The 22,533-nt window shown below is 36.5% G+C and overlaps 1 protein-coding gene and 1 long non-coding RNA gene across 2 annotated transcripts; one reads left to right on the top strand and one right to left on the bottom strand.

Annotated features, from left to right (window-relative positions):
- Positions 1-853: 853 nt before the first annotated feature.
- On the bottom strand, positions 854-16,817 carry LOC143848084 (cytosolic endo-beta-N-acetylglucosaminidase 1-like). Its single transcript, XM_077356885.1, has 11 exons — positions 16,287-16,817; positions 14,893-15,030; positions 14,340-14,449; positions 14,128-14,239; positions 13,894-14,001; positions 9,816-9,928; positions 8,395-8,476; positions 5,533-5,613; positions 3,858-3,913; positions 3,477-3,612; positions 854-1,801 (listed from the first exon to the last, which is right to left on the bottom strand). The coding sequence occupies exons 1-11, from the start codon at positions 16,797-16,799 to the stop codon at positions 1,046-1,048; spliced, it is 2,205 nt and encodes a 734-aa protein (XP_077213000.1). The 5' UTR covers positions 16,800-16,817; the 3' UTR covers positions 854-1,045.
- A 404-nt stretch (positions 16,818-17,221) lies between these two features.
- LOC143847835 (uncharacterized) lies at positions 17,222-18,597 on the top strand. The gene is made up of 3 exons (XR_013235248.1): positions 17,222-17,355; positions 17,470-17,528; positions 18,540-18,597. It is a non-coding gene; the product is annotated as an uncharacterized LOC143847835 (long non-coding RNA).
- Positions 18,598-22,533: the final 3,936 nt, after the last annotated feature.

Below are 22,533 nucleotides of genomic sequence, written 5' to 3'. Positions count from 1 at the left end.
CAACCTCACCTCTCTCTCTCTGCGGATGGAATAGATGGAAACAATGTAATGGAATCAGACATGAAGCTAAGGTCTACACATCATTAAAATTTAACCCATTTATAGGAAAAAGGAAATGAAATTGTTAGTTGTAAAGCCCAAGTCCTCTTCTAACTCGCTTGCATTAAATGATCTTCAGATGTTTCTAATCTCTTCTATTCTCTTCCAAGAAAAACAGCACTCATTTCATGGTTATCATGGCCATCCCAACTGTTTCCCCCCCTTCAATCTCCCTCATAAAAAAGAAGGGAAGAAGAGTTGAACTTTCTCTTGTGTTTACCTCCAAAAGCGCCTCCCAGCCTAAGCACTTGGATGAGCCTAAAAAAGAAAAAGAAAAACAGACATCTTTCTTAGTAGAGAAAAATATGGAGAGCTCCAATTCACATTCAATGCAGGTTGTGGGAGGATTCGCTTCTGTCGAGTGACTAAATGGGTTCCACTTTGAGTGAAATAAATCAGATTAGATAGTTGTTATTTTTAGATTTGCTCTCTAGAGAAAATGGTTATCTAGATTGAGAGTTTTCTATAAATAATATGTACGTCACCTTTCTGAAATCAACAAAGAAACTTGTTCAAGAAAGCGTGTCTTTGTGCACAAAGGAGGACTAATCCTTCACTCAAAGTGGATCAAGAGGCTGATCTTCCCTCTAAAATTATCAATTATATATATATATATATATATAAAATAAAAAAATTAAGCCCAACGTCAAAAGAAACAGAGCGAAAAGAAAGTGAAGGACATGGATATAAAATTCTCAAATTTGTGAGAAGACCTATTTGATGGGAATTTTTATTTCTGTGATAAAATAAAATATCACAAAAAACAAAAAGTCATGTCGATAATATATAACAATAATGTTCTTCAACAATTCCTTTTTTATGATAAATAATACGAGAATAAAGTCACAAATCAGGGAAATAATTTTATTATGCTCATACAACAATTTAAAGGACATCCCTTTGGATGTATGGCTTATCAATGGTGTTTATTTCTTGGGAGATCTGTTCATAGATCTTTAACACCCAATTGAAATTTTGGAGAATCACCCAACTTCTGGCAAGCTCCATCAAGACCACATACTTGAATAGTAAATACCAGACCAGAAATATTTGGTGGAATGATCAGATTAGATATATAGAAGGCTTCCACTCTTGCAATCCCAATATATTCATCACCTTCTCCAATCATCCCTCGAGTGGATGACTTTCGAACATAGATGTTATAATTCAGAAACAATGAATTATCTCCTGATCCTTCTTTGAGCTGCCAAACAATTTTAAGACTCAAAGTCTTGGTCCCCTGAGAACCTGAGGCCCATGAAATATCTTGACCTTCAACAACCCATGAAGTAGCTGGTGGGAATTCCATGTTTTGCCCCAAAGTTTGAATGCTGATATGGCCAAGTGATGCATTGTAGTGTGAGGAGCTGCTACTAGTGTCAGATTTTGTATCAGGATGTGAAATATTTTTGTTTATGGTGGGCTTTCCTTCCATGTAACAGACAGAGTGAATATCAGTTAATGTGTAACCCTTCATTTGGATGCTAGTCTCCTGTAGGACCCATCCTGCAGCCTTTTGGTCTTCTCTTTCTGCACTTCTAATTTGTAGTTGCATAATAACTTTGTCATACTTATTTCTTAAGTGCTCGTTGCCTAGGAAAGCGAGTCCTCCCGGCACAAGAAGGACTGAAGTTCTTGTGTTGGTGCTAGAGTTGGAGAATCCAAGAGCCAGGCCTAATCGAGAGCCCCCATTTAAGATCACCTAAATGGAAATGATAATACAGTGTCAGATTTGTAGATCAAGGAAAAGAATTTATTAAGGCCCTGTTCGTTTCAGATTATGACAAGCGACTGTGAGTGCTAAACTGATTATTGGACTGGATTTAAATGCACTTTTGAGTCCAAAATAGGTATGGCACTCACAATCAGTTGTCATAATCTTAAACGAACAGGGCCTAAGTATAGTTAGACTGATTCTGCCAGTCTGGTATGAGCTTTTTGCTTAAACGAGGTGAATGTTGACATGGTCAAAGATGAAGCATCAATCTCACATGTCTATTGTAGGAGGTACGTGTAAGGTTTTAAATGTCGGTTTCGCCTGGTGGAAATTTCAACCGAAATCATGTAAAAATTTGACAAAAATTTCGGTTATTTTAAAATTTCCAAGGTATAAAATTTTGGTGGAAATTTCGACCATTTCAGTGGAAATCTTTAACATTTCGGTAGAAATTTTGTAAATAAGGGTGAAAAACAAATTTTCAGATTTTGGAAAAATTTCGGAGAAATCATGTAAAAATCCGATTCAATGTAATTTCGGTTTCGGTCCAAACCGAAACCAAATATTTCAGCCAAAATTTAAAACTATGCTATTTGGTAATTTAATGGCCTTGTGGAGAACTTCAGACTTTTGCATGATTCAAATTTCTGACTACTGTTTAAATAAGGGTTCTATGGGTGAAATTTATATAGCAACCATTCCATCTGAAACACTGAATGTGCAACGGTGCAAGACGTCCAGCTCTTGTACTTGTTTCCAAGTACAATCTAGGAACAAAACAATGGTTCATTGATTAAACAGAGAACCTACACCTAAAAAGATTTGATTTTTCCATAGTGCAAATAAAATATTCCAGTAGGCAGATCAAAATGAATATTATGCCTAGAACGTCGTATATACAGTGACACTAAGGAAACAAAATGACTAACAACCCTGGAGAATGCTCCTGGGCAATTCATACTATGTAAATTTTGTGGGACTACTGGTCCCCATTGTAATTTTGCTGGTATGAATATATCTGTCAATTTTCAAAAAAAAAATGACCAACAACCCTTCTAAAACAGGATTGTAAAGGCCATGAATGCTTCTTATTTCGTGTCAATAGTAGAGGAGAGCAAAGGAAAGAGGATAACATATGCATTTGGGCATCCCGAAGGAAAGAATGTGTAGATGAGTGTTAGAAAACCAGTAATTTCTGTCAATGTAAGTTGCACCAAGTTGTGTTCAAGTGAGCCAAAGATCAGTCTCTTTATTGAATTATTTCCAGCAATCTTAAGAATCGTAGTATTCGATTCTTTATTTATTTCCAACATAATGACAAATATAGTAATAGGCCTAATAGCTATATTGTCAGATTAGGAAACAAGGTTCATTATCCAAGACAGTTCGAGAAATGATGGAGCTGCTTTAGTTGAAGTTCAAAATTTGACATTAACTATAGAAATGAGTACTTCCATGAAAATTTGACATCAACTATAAATTCGAACCAAGATTCCACTCATAGCTATCAGAACTCATAAGTACTGTTATCACATCTTCCCATAGGTTGGGAGGAATAAAATGACAGAGATGTTTCTCTAAGCATGCTTAAAATTGCACTTATGTTTATCCACAAAAGAAATACAATTTTCTAAGTTTCTAGACAAATGAGTTAGCTTACAGAATGTGTAATGTTGATGGGTGAATCTCCCAAAGAAAGCTCCCCTTGAAAGAGCCTTGTTGTGATGGAAGTATCGCCTTCGATAGTTCCCTTAAATGTGATACTCGCCCCTCCACTATAAGATGGATCTTTAAAGCTGCCAATTGAAAAGACATGTTTACTCCAACTCCAAATCTAATATTTTTCTGCAATTAAATTTCTAAACAAAATACCATTAAAATCTTTTTGTTTCATTTACCAGGGGTCCAGGACTTGCTAGAATTGTTAAAATCAGATCTATGGTTACATCATATGCACTACTTTTAGTTGAAACAAAACTTCCATTGACAGTTTTATACTGAAGTGCATGCAATGCTACAACTGTAACAAGGAAAAACTTACTCCCTAGAGACTTGAATAGTACTTTGGATAGGATCTGTAGAGCCATCAAGGACAGGCTGTCAAACACAAAAGAGACATTAAAAGAACACTTAAATAAAAAAAATTCAAACAACCACCTACTGTTTTTAATATTTGTCAAAAGACTGCCTCACGTTAGATTCTTGACATAAACCCCAATAGCAATTGACTTTGACCCTGACAAAGACCAAAATGTCCTTGTTGTGTACCCTCCAGTTAATTAATTTAATTTCTTTTAAATTCATCATAATCTATGAAATCAAATTTGTTAATAAATCTTATTTTCTATTATAAACTCCTATTTAATCAATGATTTGTGGACACGGACACAAAGTGTCGGACACGGCAAACCTCCAAAATTTAGAAATGGGGACATGGATAAAACGGAAAGTATATATAATCATGATTTGTGGACACATTCGTCTGTCGAGTTCCGACACGGATACGAGGTGTTCGACATGGGAACCCAAAAAAATCTAGAAATTGTGACACACACATGCATATAGAAGAAGAGTTAATAATAAAAGAGGTAAACACAAAATTCAATAATAAAACAGAATGTCACAATTGACACGGTACAAAAACGTGTCGACACACCCAAATTAAGTCTGACACTTCTAGCAGTACATTTAAAGTGTCGAAAGGAGTGTCGACATGGGTGGACACGTGTGTTGTGTTGGACATGATACGACACATGTGTCAGCAATAAATTCAAAGTGTCGGCTAAATCATAGTATTTAATTAAGAAATAAGTCCCTTTTTTATCAACCCATAAGAATGAATCTCTCTCTCTCTCTCTCTCTCTCTCTCTCTCTCTCTCTCTCTCTCACACACACACACACACACACACACACACACACACACATTTGTAACCCAACGACGATGGTTGGGTGATGTAAAATCTACTCTCTCACTGGTTAGTAGACCAACCTCAACCACTTCCTATCCTCCACAATGTTAACTGCGATGATCGTCAGTTACGAAGGATCACCGTGATTGATCCTGCAGTGCCGGAAAAAGATCTGCCGCACCAAAATGTATCTAGAAAAATACTACGGAGTAGGTTTTTCACATGTATGCTATAAGCTTACATTGTAATTCATATTATAGTCGGACTATAACAGTATATAAAATCATTTCTTCCCATGCCTTTTCATTTTTGCTTTTAAAAAGTCACTAATGTTAGAAGCTTTGTCTATATGTGCTTTAGAATTTCTTTTCTCTGTGTCTAAGTACAAGTGTTAAGAAAGGGAACTTTTTTCTGTGCAAGGACGAAGGAGAAAAGTAACTCAAGGCTGCAATGGAGAGGGAAACTGATTATAGTTTTATTTTGCGAAGGCAAAAAATAGAATATGGCAGTTTGACACAAGGAAGATTTTTAGAAGAAGAAGATGTTTTCAGTGAAGGAAGAAGGAGAAAAGTAATTGATGGCTTCAACAATTTCACACAATGAGGGATTTTTTTTTTTTACTATTAAAAAAAAAGAAACTGGCTTTTAAGAACATGGCATCAAAGTTTCAATTATTTTCAGATGGTCATAGACAAATTCTACGATACTAACATGCTCTATTCAGTAAATCCTTAGTGAAGAAAGTAGGATAATCATATTAGAATAATTTAAGAGACAATAGCTATATTTGGTTCATCTAGCGCATACCTGAAAGTTTTGACAAGAAATGTTACACCAAGGACCAGTTGATACTTGCAAGCCTTCAATGGAAATATGATAACCATGACCCTGGAGAAAATTGAAGACAGAAGTATTAATTAAATTGCTTCCGCAGATTCCATTTTTTAAGGTTGCCTTCATTTAGATTTGCATTAGCATTAAGTTCTTAGAAAGATATTTAACTTCACAGGATGAAGTTTTTGAGATAAAAATAATTTAACCAACAAACACAAAATGTGGAGATTTGTCCCACTATAAAAAATAGATTATTTTGAGCATCATTCATTACGAGGTTCCAAGGGGCCAGAGACCATCCTTGAAGAAGCTCCATGAGCGATTTAGGAACAACCCAATTAATTCCAAACCGGCTGAGTAGTTTACCCCATACATCTCTCGCCACTTTACAATGCATTAACAGGTGGTTAGCTAACTCTCCTGCCTTGAATCACATTGCACAGTGATCAACAATTATCATCTTCCTTCTTCTCAAGAAGTCTACTATCTAAATCCTCTCAAGACAAGCCGCCCAACCAAATAAACCCACCCTAGGAGGGACTTGGATATTCCACACTTTACCAATTCTTGCAGTCTCGGGGCAAGCAACTAGCTGAAAATAAAAGAACTTTACAATGGCATATGATCTATGGGAGGGTAGGAAGGAAGTTTGCTTGGGAATGGAGAAGAAGCAAGTTGTTGTCCAAAAGTGGAAGCCTCCGCCTACAGGTTCACTCAAGTTGAATTTTGACGGGTCTAGCTTGGGAAACCCGGGCCGGCCAGAATTGGAGGGGTTCTAAGGAATGATCAGGGGTTTGTGGTTTGGGCCTTTGTGGGTCCTATAGGGGTTGCGGATGCTTCAGAAGCTGAGGTCCGTGCTGCTCACCATGGCATCAAACTATTGGCATCTCATGGGCTGAACAACGTGGTGATCGAAGGAGACTCCCTAAATGTAATTAAGTGGCTCAAAGGATCTCTATAGAACCCTTGGAGATTCGATTCATTCTTTGACGAAATTTCAGATTGTTCCAGGTCTATGGTACTATCTTTTCAACATGTTCGTAGATCGGCTAATGAGGTGGCCGACAGATTGGCTAGATTGGGAGTGTTAAAGGAATCTTTGGCCCTTTTTGACTCCCTTCCTCCTTGACTTATCTTTGGTGCCTTTGTACTTTTCTTTCTGTTCTTTCTGCTTGTAATCCGAACATCTTGGTCTTCATTAATAAAATTGGCGATCATTCAAAAAAAAAACACACACAAAAAATAAAAATAAAAAAAATAAAAAATAAAAAAAAAATATATATATATAGACACACACACACATATACATATATGTATATGTATATATGTATATATGTATACTATATACATACACATATACATATAGGGAAATGATATACCACAACCATGTTTTAATAATTGCATAGACCCAGCTCATCTTTTCTGTTTTAGTTGTCTTGTGAGAGCTTTTTGGGAAGTGTAATAACCATTTGACAGCTCTTTAAATGCTAAGAGACAAGATGCGCTGGTGAAAATATCAAAACATGGTTGTGCAGAGATCATTTCCCCATATATAATATACTGATATATGTGTGCGCGCGCGCATATATACTAATATACATACGCATATACATACATACATAAGCATACATTCGTTTAAATGTTTGGGTCCTGCTTAAGCGCACCAATGGGAGGCGTTATAACTTAAGCGCACCAAAAAAATGGTGTGCTTAAGCTCACCAACAGTTCTCTCTCTCTCTCTCTCTCTCTCTCTCTCTCTATATATATATATATATATATATATATATATATATATACACACACACACACACACACACACACACACACACACACACACACACTAGTAAAAAACCCTGTGAGATGCATGGGCCGACAAAGCTGTATGGACCACATCATAGGTTGATCCAAACCGTCCATGTGATGGAACACAACATAAATAGGTTGTGCCCCCAAAAATCATTTGCATAGGCTGATCCTAGCCCTCCAATCTATAGAGGTTTCCATAATATGTTGTTCCTCTTAAATCGGATGGTTAAGATCACCCTATAGATTTTTTATTAGAAAAGCATAAAGGAGGGGGAGGGGGTAGGATTGAAATTATGTGGCTTTAATGGGTGCCTTTTTTAAAAAGCATAAAGGAGGGGGTAGGATTGAAAATATGGGGGTTGAATGGGTGCCTTTGTTAAAAAAAGTCAAAAAAAGTGATGTGTAATTCTCATAGAATTTTGGGAGAAATTCAAAAAATTCTCTCCTTTTCTCTTCTGCTATATATATATATGGGAAAGGTGTGCGTACTCGGTCGAGTAGATAAGCTTATCTACTCGGTCAGGTTAAAAACAGTGGGGGCCCACATTTTTGGGGTGATCCAAACCATTCATTTGAAAGGCCCTTATCTAGATAGGGTGTCCACAAAAAATCAGCCCCATAGGATCATCCTAACCCATGCAACAGTGGAGGGAAAAATGGGCAGATTTGTGGACAAACTGTGTTTGTCCATTTTTCCCCATTTTTCCCTCCACTGTTGCATGGGTTAGGATGATCCTATGGGGCTGATTTTTTGTGGACACCCTATCTAGGTAAGGGCCTTTCAAATGAATGGTTTGGATCACCCCAAAAATGTGGGCCCCCACTGTTTTTAACCCGACCGAGTAGATAAGCTTATCTACTCGACCGAGTACGCACACCTTTCCCTATATATATATATATATATATATATATATATATATATATATATATATATATATATTAGAAACTTTTCCTTTTCATCTCATTGTACCATGTGCTGTACTTAGATGCATTATATTTCTAAAAGGAGATAAGGTATCTAATCCCAACCTGATCAAAGTTTGAATAGAATGGCAATATTTTAGGGTAGTTTTGTAGTATTCCCCACGACTTCTCAACAAGGCCCCACCAACTGCACAATTAAAACAAAATAGAGGTCCTTCAGGCAATATTAATCATTATATCTACCATACAACTATCAAGAAGTGATAAAGCCAGATCAACCACATTTCAGACATACTAGAAAGAAAAATACCATACCATGTTTAACTGTTTATAGAAGAAAAATAATATGATCTGAATGGCCAGCTTCGATGATGTAGGTAACAGTTTTGAAAGAATGATTGAGATGAGAAACCCTATGTTTTCAGGAAGACACGGGAGCTGGGGGACAGAGAAAATGTTCTCGACCACCAATGCCAGAACTGAAGGTATAAATAAACAAAACACCGTCGAGGGAAAAAAATTGTCAAAGGGAGATAACATGCTCTGAGAAAACAATAAAAACAGGCCCATCCACCAACAAACATATCAAGGAGACAAATATAGTAAGTAAAGTAAAAAGGTTTCTGTGGAGACACTGGTGGACAATTTAACCGAGATAACAATGTACCCAAAGAACAATGAATGCACAAGGTAAAACAGCAACAGAATCCTTTTAGGTCGAATGATTCTCACCCTTGACTAGCACCTGATAAATGATAAATAAATAAATAATCCTTTTTAGGGCATCTCTAATAACTTGTAAAAGCATGCCTTTTTTATATGGGTGTCGATCAAAGGGTTGGAATCATCCTGATCAAAGTGTGACCGATGGCAATGGAAAAGTTTGTCGGTGGCCCACGGCTGACCTCATTAATGAGGACAGCTAGTCGTCACCGCAATGTCATTCCTACAGATTTTTGGGAGAAAGGAGCTTTCACATTTGTGGGCAAGCGCCATATATCCAAGGGCTCAACTAAGAGAATTATTAGTCCATTGTAAAGCCTCTAAAGGGGGCTATTGTAATTCTCAGTAGTGGGAGGATAAGAATATGATTTGGTAGGTCATAGAAGGCAAAATGTGTTTGTGGCAAAAGTTAAGAAATATACATATGCCAATATCAGTTGAGGGACTTCCTGAAATTTAGGATTTGTAAGAGAGTTTAACTTTACCAGAAAAATAAATAATCCCAGATGTATGAGTCTCGCATGGTACTAAGAAATATTCCTAAAGTTCACTAGGAATGGAAACAATTAAACTGCAAACTGTCATGATTAATTCCTTGATTGAGACAACTTCGATGTGTTACAAGCATTGCTAAAATAGGGTGAAAATAAGTATCCTATGAGTCAGTTGATAACAGAAATTCATATAATTTTTATTCAACAAGCAAAGCAAATTCAAAAAACGATGCTCACAAAAAAAATACTTCTACGTAGTCAGTAAAACAAATCACTAACACATAGAAAAAATTAAATGAAAACTATTACCGATTTTGTGCAGTCTGAAAGTCGGGCTTTTGTTTGGTTTCATAGACCCATCCAGGAGCAAATAAGGCAGCTGACACATCATCCTTCTTTAGTACGTCAAGTGCAACATTTGTCTAGCAGCACGCAGTTATTGAAGTTTAAGAATATGTTGAAAAACCTTATAGCATGGAAAATAAATGAAATGAGCCAAAACCATAAGTACAGAAAATGTAACATATGCTTAGGGGCTGTTTAGATGCATGGAAAATTTTTATTGGAAAATTATTTCCATATAAAATGAATTTTTCAGTAGTTGGTAAACTCATTTTCCATGGAATTTTTTATTTTCCAAAATCAGAGAATTTTCTTGTTTTGTATGAAAAATGCAAACCTACTGGGAACTTGACTTCTTTTTTCCATAGAATATTTACTCCATGAAATTTTGTCCATAAAGTACAAACATTATGCTCTCAGAAGAACCCCAAAATTAGCCAAGAGATTACCCAAAGGATTATCTTCCATATGAATATGAGAAATCCTACACTCAAATTAAAAATTTAAACCAATAATCCATTTCCCTGAACGATTAGAGAAAAGCCACAGATAGATGGAAGTTTTCTTCATTCACTTGATGACAACCATGGGATTTCCCTTGACCTAAACCTTGGGGCAGAAAAGTATGAATAAATTAAACCGGTCCAGACTCCACGAAATACTTTTCCTCAATAACCAGTTCAATGGCAATGGAACCAGCAAAGTGAAGGACAACGACGCCACTATAGTCTATGATAACGCTACCATATCCCACCCTCCTATGGTCTCTAGGCACATCATGAGAAACTTTATTGCTAGAATTAAACTTTGATCTTTTATTTATATCAGTTTCCACCTGCTCGGTTTTGTCATGTTGAGAATATGGGGTCGCCTTCACTTTCCTGTAACACATGCCTGTACATTGTTCAGTTCATATGTTTGTGATTTAAGGATTCATTTTTTGGTAGGCTATCAAGAGTATGGAGTTCCTCACTACAGCTTTTAAGCCTTCCCTTTGGAGCCTGAAGAACTTGACGTAACTAAAGCCGAGGCTCTCGTTTTGTGCTTTCACTCTTAGTCGCTCTTAAGCAACTCGATCAAGCGGGAACTCAATCTGAGGGCAAGAAGAATTGTTGGCTGCATTTTTTTTCATTGGGCTCTTTTAATCAACTGATATAAAGATCACCTAGTTATGCCCAAAACCCTGATTCCAATAACAATTTATTTGGACCTCCTAAGGAGTAGGAACTGCCATTCTAACCCTGCTCGTGGGATTCCATCCACAAACACAAATTTTATGATTGAGAGATTCTATGATAACGCTACCATATCCCACCCTCCTATGGTCTCTAGGCACATCATGAGAAACTTTATTGCTAGAATTAAACTTTGTTCTTTTATTTATATCAGTTTCCACCTACTCGGTTTTGTCATGTTGAGAATATGGGGTCGCCTTCACTTTCCTGTAACACATGCCTGTACATCGTTCAGTTCATATGTTTGTGATTTAAGGATTCATTTTTTGGTAGGCTATCAAGAGTATGGAGTTCCTCACTACAGCTTTTAAGCCTTCCCTTTGGAGCCTGAAGAACTTGACGTAACTAAAGCCGAGGCTCTCGTTTTGTGCTTTCACTCTTAGTCGCTCTTAAGCAACTCGATCAAGTGGGAACTCAATCTGAGGGCAAGAAGAATTGTTGGCTGCATTTTTTTTCATTGGGCTCTTTTAATCAACTGATATAAAGATCACCTAGTTATGCCCAAAACCCTGATTCCAATAACAATTTATTTGGACCTCCCAAGGAGCAGGAACTGCCATTCTAACCCTGCTCGTGGGATTCCATCCACAAACACAAATTTTATGATTGAGAGATTCCCGTACACCAGCCCTTCTTCCAACCAGTACCACAAAATCCCAAATTTTCCAGGTAAATTATAAATGAGACGAGAGAGGGAGGTTCAAAGGAATTATTTCAACCTGATGGCCCTTAAAAAGACATTAGTAAGAATGGAGTTGATTGCCTCTGATAGGATGAGAGAAGACTCTTGGATGTTGTTTTTTTTAATGCCACCGCTCTCTCCAATATTCTAGAAATTAATCAAAAATTTTACCATTCAGTAAACTGTTTCTTCTTTGGTTGGTTTGGATGTGATGCCCACCACCCCCAAAAATCTTTAACACTACTAAAATCCTCTAGATTGTGGAAAACAATAAATGAACCCCAGAGAAACACCCAAATCTAGACCCACCATGGACATTGAATAAATAAATGAGCAAGATTCTCAAATTGATGGCCGATAGGTTAATTAGAGAGGGTGTTTCAAGGGCGGAGATGGAGTTGTTTCATTTCCTCCCCCCTTGATTGGTTTTCTTTTCCTCTCTTTGTACTTATATTCTCATTTTGTATTTTCCCTCTTTTTCCTTGTATAGACCTCCACGGTCTATTCTCTTGGAATGAAATTTTTACCACTCAAAAAAAAAAAAAAAAACATTCTCAAATTGATGCCCACAAAAAATCCAAGCGATGGGAGGATATGTGAATGAATCTATCCTTCTCTATCATTTTCCTTCCTTTAACAAGTACCTTAATTCTTACACAACCTTTTGCCTGATTGGCATCATGTTTGTTATTATCCTTCACTATCCACCCCCCTCCCCACAAATGAATCTATCCTTCTCTATCATTTTCCTTCCTTTAACAAGTACCTTAATTCTTACACAACCTTTTCCCCGATTGGCATCATGTTTGTTATTGTCCTTCACTATCAATTCTCTCTCTTTTTTTAACTAGCATCAAGTTTCTTCACCTTAAAGAACAGGCGATCTTGGCATCACTTGCATGAAGAACCAAAATTTAACTAGCATTAAGTTTCTTCACCTTAACACCCCATCCCTTCCCCCCCCACCCCACACACACCCACACACACAAAAATAAAATAAAATAAATAAATGGCATCGAGTTTGTTATTGTCTCTCTATTGATTTCTCTATTTTTGTTAACTAGCATCAAGTTTCTTCACCTAAAGGAACAGGTGGTCTTCGCATCAAATGCATTAAGAGCCAGAATTCTACTCTTTTGGATAAATGGTGGTGAAGGCCTATGATAGACAAATACGAAAATATATGAGGGTACAGGCATGGGAGCGGAGATACGACTGCATTTTCGAATATATACGACGTTAATACATATCCAGGCATGTACGAATTAAATACCATCATTGGATTAAACCTAGAAGATGGAATTAATGATAACTTTAAAATAGCATCTATAGTACTAATGCTCACATTATAATTGCAAATATGTTGACACTAACAAGTGAAGAATACAATGGTCCATTAAAAGAGAGTGACATGGTTGAAACAAAGTTATTCTGACCAAGAAGAGTATCCATCTTGTACCCATAGTATTATGTGAAACACAATACTTGGAGCTCCAGAGGTATTTGGGTATCATGGGTGAGGCCACTTTAAAATCCAAATGACCTTTGGGCCAAAATTATTATTTCCAAGTACCAAAAGCCTAGTAATGTCTTTGTTGAGGGGAATGAAACTTAGAAGGGTCAGACATCTAGAATTCAGGGAGTTTAGAATAAAATACCTTTCGCCCAATGCCATGCACTTCTTAAGGTTGCAATCTAAAAAATTGACAAAGGTGAATCCGAAGTCCCTTGCTAATTTCATTGTTGCAGGTTCCTATTGCTCTTTTCTTATGTATCCTTTAACTATCCAAGTCAGTTTTCTTGTGCCAACAAAGAATTATCTCATAAGCTGCCCATTAAGTTTTGCTAATCGTAATGAACTATATTAAACTTCACAGCATGACGTAAAAAAACAGAAGATGAATGATAAAAATATGACGCAGACACTTAGTCTGAGTGACTCACCATGAAACCAAATTTTCAGATAAATCTAACACTAAGCAACTAACAGCATGCTTATTAAGTTCTAAAGCAAAGCAACTAGCTATCCACAGGCATGGATGTGGCCCCGACTAACTTGGTTGGGTGATTTTTAATTTTTTATCTTATTATTTCCAAAAAAAATCCACGGGTATGGATGCCAACGTACATTCCACTGTCCACCACCAAATGTGTTTCTCCCAAACACATCAATACCCATGTATACGTCAAACTTCCGCTCACCAGCAACAGCAGCAGAAAGTTTTGGGTAGTCTTCCTGCAAAGCCCAAAGGAGTATTTTAAGGAAAGAAAATAGAGTAATAAATCATGGTTTTTTTTTTTTGAACGATAGCAATAAATCATGGTTTAAAAATACGAAGTAGCAAAAAGAGAAGGTATTCACCAGCCAGGAATAATTGACAAATATGCCATCACATAAATCAAAGAAAGGTTTATTGTACTCATTAAGCTGATTTTGCCAGGAAAGATCACCATCTTTAGTCACACTATCATACCTGCATCAGCATTAATAACGTGACAGATAATTAATAAGGTCGGCTATTATAAAGGAAATTTCAAATCATTATGAAAAACAGGAATCTCCCAGGAAGTCACCATATGACCAGAGATCCAGGCAGGGCGGAGTGCATAGTCTCAGTTAAATGACTGACAAATTCTTTCAAGTTAGGGATTTGTGAAGTATCCAGATTAACCTCCATATTGAGCTGCAAGTAATTCTTAGTCAGAGTTTAGAAAGAGAAAGCAAGAAAGGGTCCTTCAAAATTGAGGAAATGAGATAAGTGATCATAAGTTTACTCTATACACCCAATATGAGATTAGATGCCTTTTTTGCCAGGAAATCCAGCTCTTGTATTTGTTTTAAGTTTAATTGGTTGGATTTAAATCATATCATTGAAAAACAGAATTTAGACAAATATGTACAAAAGAAGAAAACAATCTCATAAAATGATATTCTCATTTAATGGTCTAGATGAGTATTTTCAAAACAAGACAAATGCCTAATAAAAAAATATAATGGTTTGAAGGAAAAATATTCAGGAAAACGAGATATGGTCCATCAAAATCCTATCTGAAGCTTCCAAAATAGTTATCCAATTAAAAAAAAAAAGGATAAAGAAGTTCAGGAATGCAAAATCTATGAAATTACCAGCCATCCATCAAAGCCCAAAGCGACAGCAAGCTCTGTCAACCTCTCAGCGTACATTTGAGCGGACTCCTTCGTGGATAGCAATGTATTTGCAATAATTTCCCCTGCATCCCATTCAGTGATGAATGTTCCCAATACCTTGATATCCATACATCAATGAAATCAGATACACATACAAAAACTAAATGTCGATAAAAATCATTAATTCATCTGAATGAAAAAAAATCCACACAAAGAAGAAACCACAAATTTAATCAGAACAACTGCTAAAATAAAATAGAAAACTTATGGTAAAAAAAACCATGTAAGTCCAACATCCTTCAAAAACAAGAACAATATTGTTGACCATTGGTGGTAGGCTGGCTCCCCGGCCATTGGGATTTTTATGATAGATATATTGTTGATTTTTCCTCCAAAATGAAAATATGGCGTTCCTAATTTCTGTAAAAACAGAAAGTACAAGAGATTAGTGTAACCTTTTCGATGCGGCGAGATGAGAAAGATACTAGGTCGCTCTCTTTAAGGTGAGTTTGCGCCTCTGATGAAAAAACTTCTCAACCAACTATCCTCTTCAAAAGAGAAGGTTAGTTCAATCAGCTCAGATTCTATAGTGTATTAAGCAATTATAGTCTGTTTCTTGGATTTCCAAGAAAACACACCACCACCAATAGTAAACACATAACCAATGGTGGCTTTGGAATCTTCCTTATAGAATATCCCAATCAGCATCGGTGATTCCTTCTAAGTTTAGGAGCTTAAGGGAAGCTCTACTTCCTAATGAACTTTGAGATTAAGGGTAGGTCGACCCTTTGGACAAACCCTTGCGGCACATTCCAAGTTCCAAGTATATGGGAAAAATATTCCATCGAAAGGTCTCATGATCAATTCACCATTACATTATGTATTATGTAGACTTGTCTCAACCTGATTAGGTTAGTACTTGTTCCTGACACCTCATTTACCACAAAAATATAGTTCTTATTGAGCTTAGTGGATTTTAAACAATTCCACCATGGACATTTTTGTTGAATGATGATATAATTAAAAGAATACCGAGGAATTCCGTCAAAACATGAAGTACAAAAGAGTAAACTAAAAGAGAAAAAAGATTAATGAAAATTAAAATTGTCTTTCAACGTCCTATAAAAATGTCATAAAATCCTGAAAGCCTATCCATCCATCTGAAAGTGCATGTGTAACATACAATTCCCCATCTTTGTGCCAATGGTAAACAATCAGGGTTAGGTAACTAAGTAAAGAATTCCTGAAAAATGTAAAATCCAGGTTTTAGCTTAAAAACCCAAGTCTTAGCTTGTAAATTTCAGGATTTTTACAATCCTAGATTATAAAATCCTTGTATCTAAATAGCCCAAAAGGGGAAATTGTCCACATACCTTGACTCCATGCGTGTGGGCGGCATTCGTCCAACAGGGGGGCGGAATCGTAACGAGATTGTGCGAAAAATAAACGAAAACATCGATCAAATACCAATGCCAAATCGCATAAGCTTCGGCGTTTGTTCCTCCTTGAATCCACTTATCATTAAGGTAACCTCCTGCCATATCGTGGCAGACAAGTAGCCTTGGACGAGAAGGTTTTGAAGAGACATATGAGGGGAGAGGGACAGAGGATTTGTTGAAGGGGAAATGGAATGAGTTAAAGTAAGATCTTGAGTTGAGATCTTCGAGTTTGGTGATGGGAAATGAGATGGGTGTTGAGGGTTTTGAAGGATCGAAGGGAGGATCGGTTGAATTGGGTTGATTTTGTGATGAATCTTCTTCATTTTGTGATGAATTTAGTGATCGTGTCATGGCGAGGAATAGATGGTGGAGTGTTTTGAGGAGGGTTTTGAGAGGAGTTATTTTGTAAACGTTGCGTTTTATGAAGGGGATAAGAAGACTTTGCATTGGGAGTGTGGGGAGACGGAGTTTTCTGAGTTGAATGTTCGAGGAAGCAACGGATACTTTTTGTCTGCTTTAGCGTGTGAAAAACGTTCAAAAGTAAGTGGGGAATGAAAGAGTATGGTAGTTCTCTTGGACTACCAAAGCTCGTAGTATGCCCTAAATATTGAACCTACAAATCTACTACTATAAGCTGGGAGGAAAAGAAGTGAATTTTTTATTTTTTTTGAAAATTATATGAGAATTACACATCACCCCCAAACAGATAAATACCTCTTATGCCCTAAAATTCCAACACATCTAAGTGAAAATACCTCATATGCCCTTAAATTCCCACGAGCTCACGTCTTCTTCTTCGTTTCATCTTCTCAATTTCCTTCTCTATTGAGTCTCTCTCATCACGTCTTTCTTAGCGAGAAATCTTACTCCACGCGTCTCTCTCCTCAAAACCCTTTTTGTTGACAATCGTCGAACCTACCTTCTCTATCTACAACCAAGCAAAACCCTAATTCTTGAGAAGACGAAGGAGAAGCCAAGAAAGCCCACCAGCAGCAAACCTGAGGTTTGCTTCTCTATTGGTTATGTTTTCTTCACTGCAAACTTTCTTTTCTTTACTTTTATCTGTTAATTCGATTGGTATGACTCTGGCTTTATTCGTTGTTGACAAAATAAGCAGGTTCATCCTTTCAGCCCAATAGTCACTGTTATTCCAGAGTTGTGGAACAAATTCACAAGGTAATTCATCATTTCTTTTTCACATAGGAAATAAATTGGTTGGACCTTATTATTTTTTGGCTTCAGATGAATACCTCTGATCAGTCAATGATTAGGGTTTTATCTTTTACTTCGATTAGACCGATCACTGTAAACTGTAATGCTGATTGTTGGGGATAAGTTTTATCCGGTGCTCATAAGATCAAGGTTTTTGCTTCACTCTGCGTTTACCCTTTCGTGTTTATTTAGAATTCGCGGTAAATAGCCACTTTTTTTTTTGGGTCCTGCAGGTGCCATGTGTATGTGATTGGGCCCCTTGAACTTATCAAGGAGCACAAGTCTAGCTCATTGCCTTCAACTTGGATCCTGGCTCCATGATTCACCAAGTCCTATTTAGTGTTCAGCTAAGAAATTCTAGATCAACAGAGGACATAGCCTCAAGCCAATGCCCACAAGACTTGGTATTTAAAAATAAATAAAAATTCATGTCTTATTTTGCTATTCTCGGATTTCAAAAAACAGTTTCTCACACTTTGCATTTTCATCTATAGATTCTTAATGTCTGTGGTTCTGTGAGTAATAGAGCTTACTTTCATGAATCCTGATGTCTGCATTTACGCTTCTTCTCATTTTTCATCTATAGATTCAAAGTTTTCTGTTTTGATGTATTTTCCTCTGAATTACCTAAATAATGCAATTCTTTAGTAAGTAGTTAAATTGATTGTGTACATTTCACGTGTTCTATGTGCTTAAATTTATACATTTATCAGTTAATCTGAATCTGTTGATTACCATGCTTCTAAATTTAGGTTTTCATTACAAATCAGCATCCTAAACCATATTAAAGTCCGTCGAATTTAGTGGCCGTTGTATGCATTTGGTTAATTCATTTCCTAATCTTATGGTTTTATCATCTTTGTATGACTCGATTGCGGCTAACTTGAATTGTCATTTCATATAAAGGTTTTCCCTCGGCTATGTACTACTTCTATGCTTATTTGTAAAAGAAGTGTGATCTTCTGTTTCTTACAGGTTCCTCTGTGCAAAAGCTAATGTACTTCAATGGGATAGGATCAATCACATCTTTGGCCTAGGCAAACAGTAATGACTATCATTGTGCTGGTTGGATCAATGGCCTGATAATGTGCACAGATCTGCTGCTCCCTGGGGGCCTATATGTGGGCCAGAACCTCTTCACTTTGGCCCATATGCATCTTGCCCTTACTCTTATTTTGAGAGTGGTATTTTCATTTGATTTGGTTTTATTCTGGAATGGATTTTTACAGGCCTTACCCTTCATGTTACATCATTCTATTTACTTTCAAAAATAGTTTTCTATTGTTAGGGTTTCCCCTTCTACCGAGATTGTAATAGGTTTTCTATAAACCTCTAAATTGCAGGTCAATTTGAGATTGGTTACTTTTCTTTTATTTTTTTGTTGCAAATACTGCCCTTTGAATTGCGGGGCCATTCAAATTCCAATATTCCATCATCCATCCCCATTCTACAAGATCTCGAGGTAAATAGATATTTTATTCTTTTATACTTGCAATTTTGGATATTTCTATAAATTAGCATAGGATATATATTAGATGAGTAAAAAATGGAAGCTGGATTTTGTTCTTTTCTAATTTTTTCCATTCCTGTTATCCAATTCAGATGCTAGATTTTCATAAATTTATGTCGTTTCTATTTATTTAAGTTTCTAATTATTCATTTTTCTCATTTGGTTTGTAATTGATGGACTTTTCTTTCCTGAGCTAAACGAGGTCTGGACCGGAGAGCTTCCAGAGGATGGATACTCCGGTCTCGAGGTTAGGAGTAGGCTAATACGTTGGGATCATCTTGAGGGCTACTTTAACCTAGAACATGAAAGTGAGAAACCTTTATGGGTTATCTTTAAAATTATGCTCATATTAGGAACTAAGAACAAGATAAAAGGATTTGAGAGGTTTTCAGTTTTGGGGAAATCTCATTATCAAATATCGCACTAAAAATAATAATAAGTTTATCTGCATTTTATCTCAATTAACATAGAAAAGTGGCCATTCTATCAAAAAATATAAGACCACATTTCTACTTTACTTTTCTTCATTCCTGGGATGGAATATGTTGTTTTAATAGATATCATAATCGACGAATCCTCATCTATGAAAACAGATAGCACCATGACTTTCAATGTATAATGATATCCCTCTAAATATGCCATAATCATTGTGCATCCGCATCTGCTTCATCATGTGGAAATTTCATTTGGGTTATCTAACAGTCTGATTTACTCATTTATTACATTTGCTAATTCCAATGCATTTCTTATTTACTTACCCTACACAATGTTGACCATGTATATCTATTATGAATTGATTTAATCAATTCAAATTATTGTAAATGTGTCTATCAACTTACCACAAGAGTACTACATTGTTATTGTAATAAGAGATCAGTACCATATACTTGATGTGTCCACATCGATGACCAATGTCGATTTTTTTTTTTTAATATCAATGATCAATTTTGATATGGAAATATTGTGGGTGATGGTCATATACTTTTGGCATGTCCAAATTCTTTTCTTATTTACTTGATGTGTCCGCACAGTGTTGCTCTGTTGTGATTAAAAGATAGCTACCATTTTTTAATTTGACCTTTATTCCTCATTAATGATTGGGTTCAACATCAATTTTAATCAAGTGGTTATCTATGCCATAGAAATGTGACATGCTGCTACAGAATTCTCCCGCAAATGAAGCTACAAAGTTTCTTTTTCTTCTTATTTGACTAGGGGGCTGAGGTTTGGAAACAACTACCATTGCAGATTAGGCAATCAATGTTATTGATATGTCTTTGTGAAGGCTTTGTTTGGTGCTTACCCTGGCCTATTTTACAAGTGGTTATCTATGCTTCAATTGGACCTGTGGCCCTTTATCATATACATATCTCATTCAATATAATTACAATTAAGGTCACCTCTTATCGCTAATATTTTAATTTTGTAAAAAAAATCTCATCACTTCTCCCTCTCACCGAGATAATTGCGAGGACATGGACTTAACTTATTTATATTTTACTGTTTCTACCATACTTTTATGAACACTATTTAACATTTTAATTTGATGACCAGGTCTATGTTGATGTTTTCCGAGGAATCGCTAATGAAGATGTTGTCAAAGTTGTTATATTAAATGAACATCTAGACAGAGAAGATAGCACTTGGAAGCAAGTAGGCACTTCATATAGCTTCAGATGGAAAAGTGAAGAAGATATTTATCCTGTTAATAGTTTCTTCTTGCATTATCTCTGCGTTGTACTCAATGTAGTTTTTGACAGATTTAATTAAGGAAGCCTGTCATTTCATTTCTCTTTCTTGCCCTTTATCGCCCTGTGCATCGCACGGGGTTTCTTACTAGTAATTCTTTATAGGGTGGAGATTGGTAGGGTTACTTTGGTGAGGGCTCACTCTAGATAGGCTTATAGGTAAGAAGATTGCTAAAAATACAGTGGTTTTTAGGCTCCTTCCTTACATGGGATTTGGTAGCAACCATGCAGAGGGCATTATGCGACTAGGCTGTTGCATGTGAGAGCAGCCACACTGGCTCAGATTTTGTCTTATTCATTTAATTCATCAGCCATGCAGGCTCAGATTTTGCCTTATTCATAATTCATTTGACGTGGCTACTCTCACATGCATCAGCCCAGCCCTGAAATGCCTTATGAGTTGTTCCTGGCAAATCTCTCCTAACATACACTCTTTAGGTCCCTCTTTGGTTGACTGACCAAGGAATCCAAGGCCAATAATGCCTTCGTTTGGTTGCTGGTAAATAGAGATATTTCATTGGATTTTTGTGGAAAAAGGAGGTGACATCAGCTTTACCTTGGAAGTCTCTCATGTAATTTCCTAGAGAATTGTGCTCTCTCTCTCTCTCTCTCTCCACTCATAATGACACATTTGTTTAATAAATGCTTGTCCCCTCCATTGTCTCCTCCCTTTGTCCACAAAAATCCAATGGAATTTTTTTTACTAGCAATCAAACGAAGGCGCGCTATCCTAAGCCCTTAAGCTATTAACTTCTCTAGGTTCCGATGTGTAAAGGTGATGGGATGACTTTTGTTGTCTACGGCCAATATGTAGATTACACATACATATTCCTTGTGGTTCCTAAAAATTGAGTATGGATCCTCACTTCTTCCATCTCACTTCTTAAGGGAGTGTTAACCATTCACATTCGCTTGCCGGAAGAACAAAGGAAACAAGCGAAAAAAAATATAGGAGAATGAGAATTTCTGTAGGATACTTTGAACCATATCTATGTAGATACCATGACGTCCTTTTTAAGCATTTGTAGAATGGAGGTTAAGATCATGTAGATGATTTTCGACATATTTAAGTTGTGGGCCAACAAATGAATGGTTTGGACTCACTAATTTCAAAACCATGATTATAATGAAGCTATGCCCAAATTAAAGTTCATAGATTGGGAATGGACCACCGATTTCAATGGTCTGAGGACCACTGGAGTGACAGGTGAAGGAATCATTCTAGAAAAGGGATTTGCTAAGTCCATCATAAAAGGCTTTTCGCGGCTGGTCTGTTGCATGTCTTCAGGTGGCTGGTTGAGCTGCGAAAAGCCTTTTGCGATGCACACCGGCAATTCCCTTCTAGAAATCAGGGCGACTTTTGTCCTTCTTTTTGGATATTCTAGGAATTTAAACATATTATTCCGGAGAGTGTTGTTAACATTATTCTAGGAATTTTTATGGGGCTGCACCAAATAAATAGGATGCCAATTCTGAATTATAATTTTAAACGGTATTGCCCTACTTAAAAAACAATCATTAGCTAGTCGGAACTCTGGGGTGAAATCCCTTAAACAACTCATTTTTTTAATTAATATACTTTTCCCTAAAATGGACCACTAATCACTCTGTGATTAACGACAGATTTGGACAATGGTGTTTGGGTGGTCAGCTTTGTATGGCCCACAATGGGGTCATATGAGTACCCAACCACCATACATCCACGTGTACG

The sequence above is a fragment of the Tasmannia lanceolata genome, unplaced genomic scaffold (assembly GCF_043159265.1).
Source record: "Tasmannia lanceolata isolate RefF3 unplaced genomic scaffold, GAP_Taslan_0.1 ptg000016l, whole genome shotgun sequence".
Classification (NCBI taxonomy): Eukaryota; Viridiplantae; Streptophyta; class Magnoliopsida; order Canellales; family Winteraceae; genus Tasmannia; species Tasmannia lanceolata.
Note: the sequence above shows the minus strand (reverse complement) of the source record. Positions and strands in the feature narration are given on the sequence as shown.

Coding starts and splice junctions, on each gene's coding strand:
- LOC143848084 (XM_077356885.1), bottom strand. CDS start 16,799: ATGCAAAGTCTTCTTATCCCCTTCATAAAACGCAACGTTTACAAAATA. Junction 14,450..14,892: donor TGGGCTTTGATGGATGGCTG/GTAATTTCATAG, acceptor AATTACTTGCAG/CTCAATATGGAGGTTAATCT. Junction 1,802..3,476: donor CCATCAACATTACACATTCT/GTAAGCTAACTC, acceptor ATTTCCATTTAG/GTGATCTTAAATGGGGGCTC.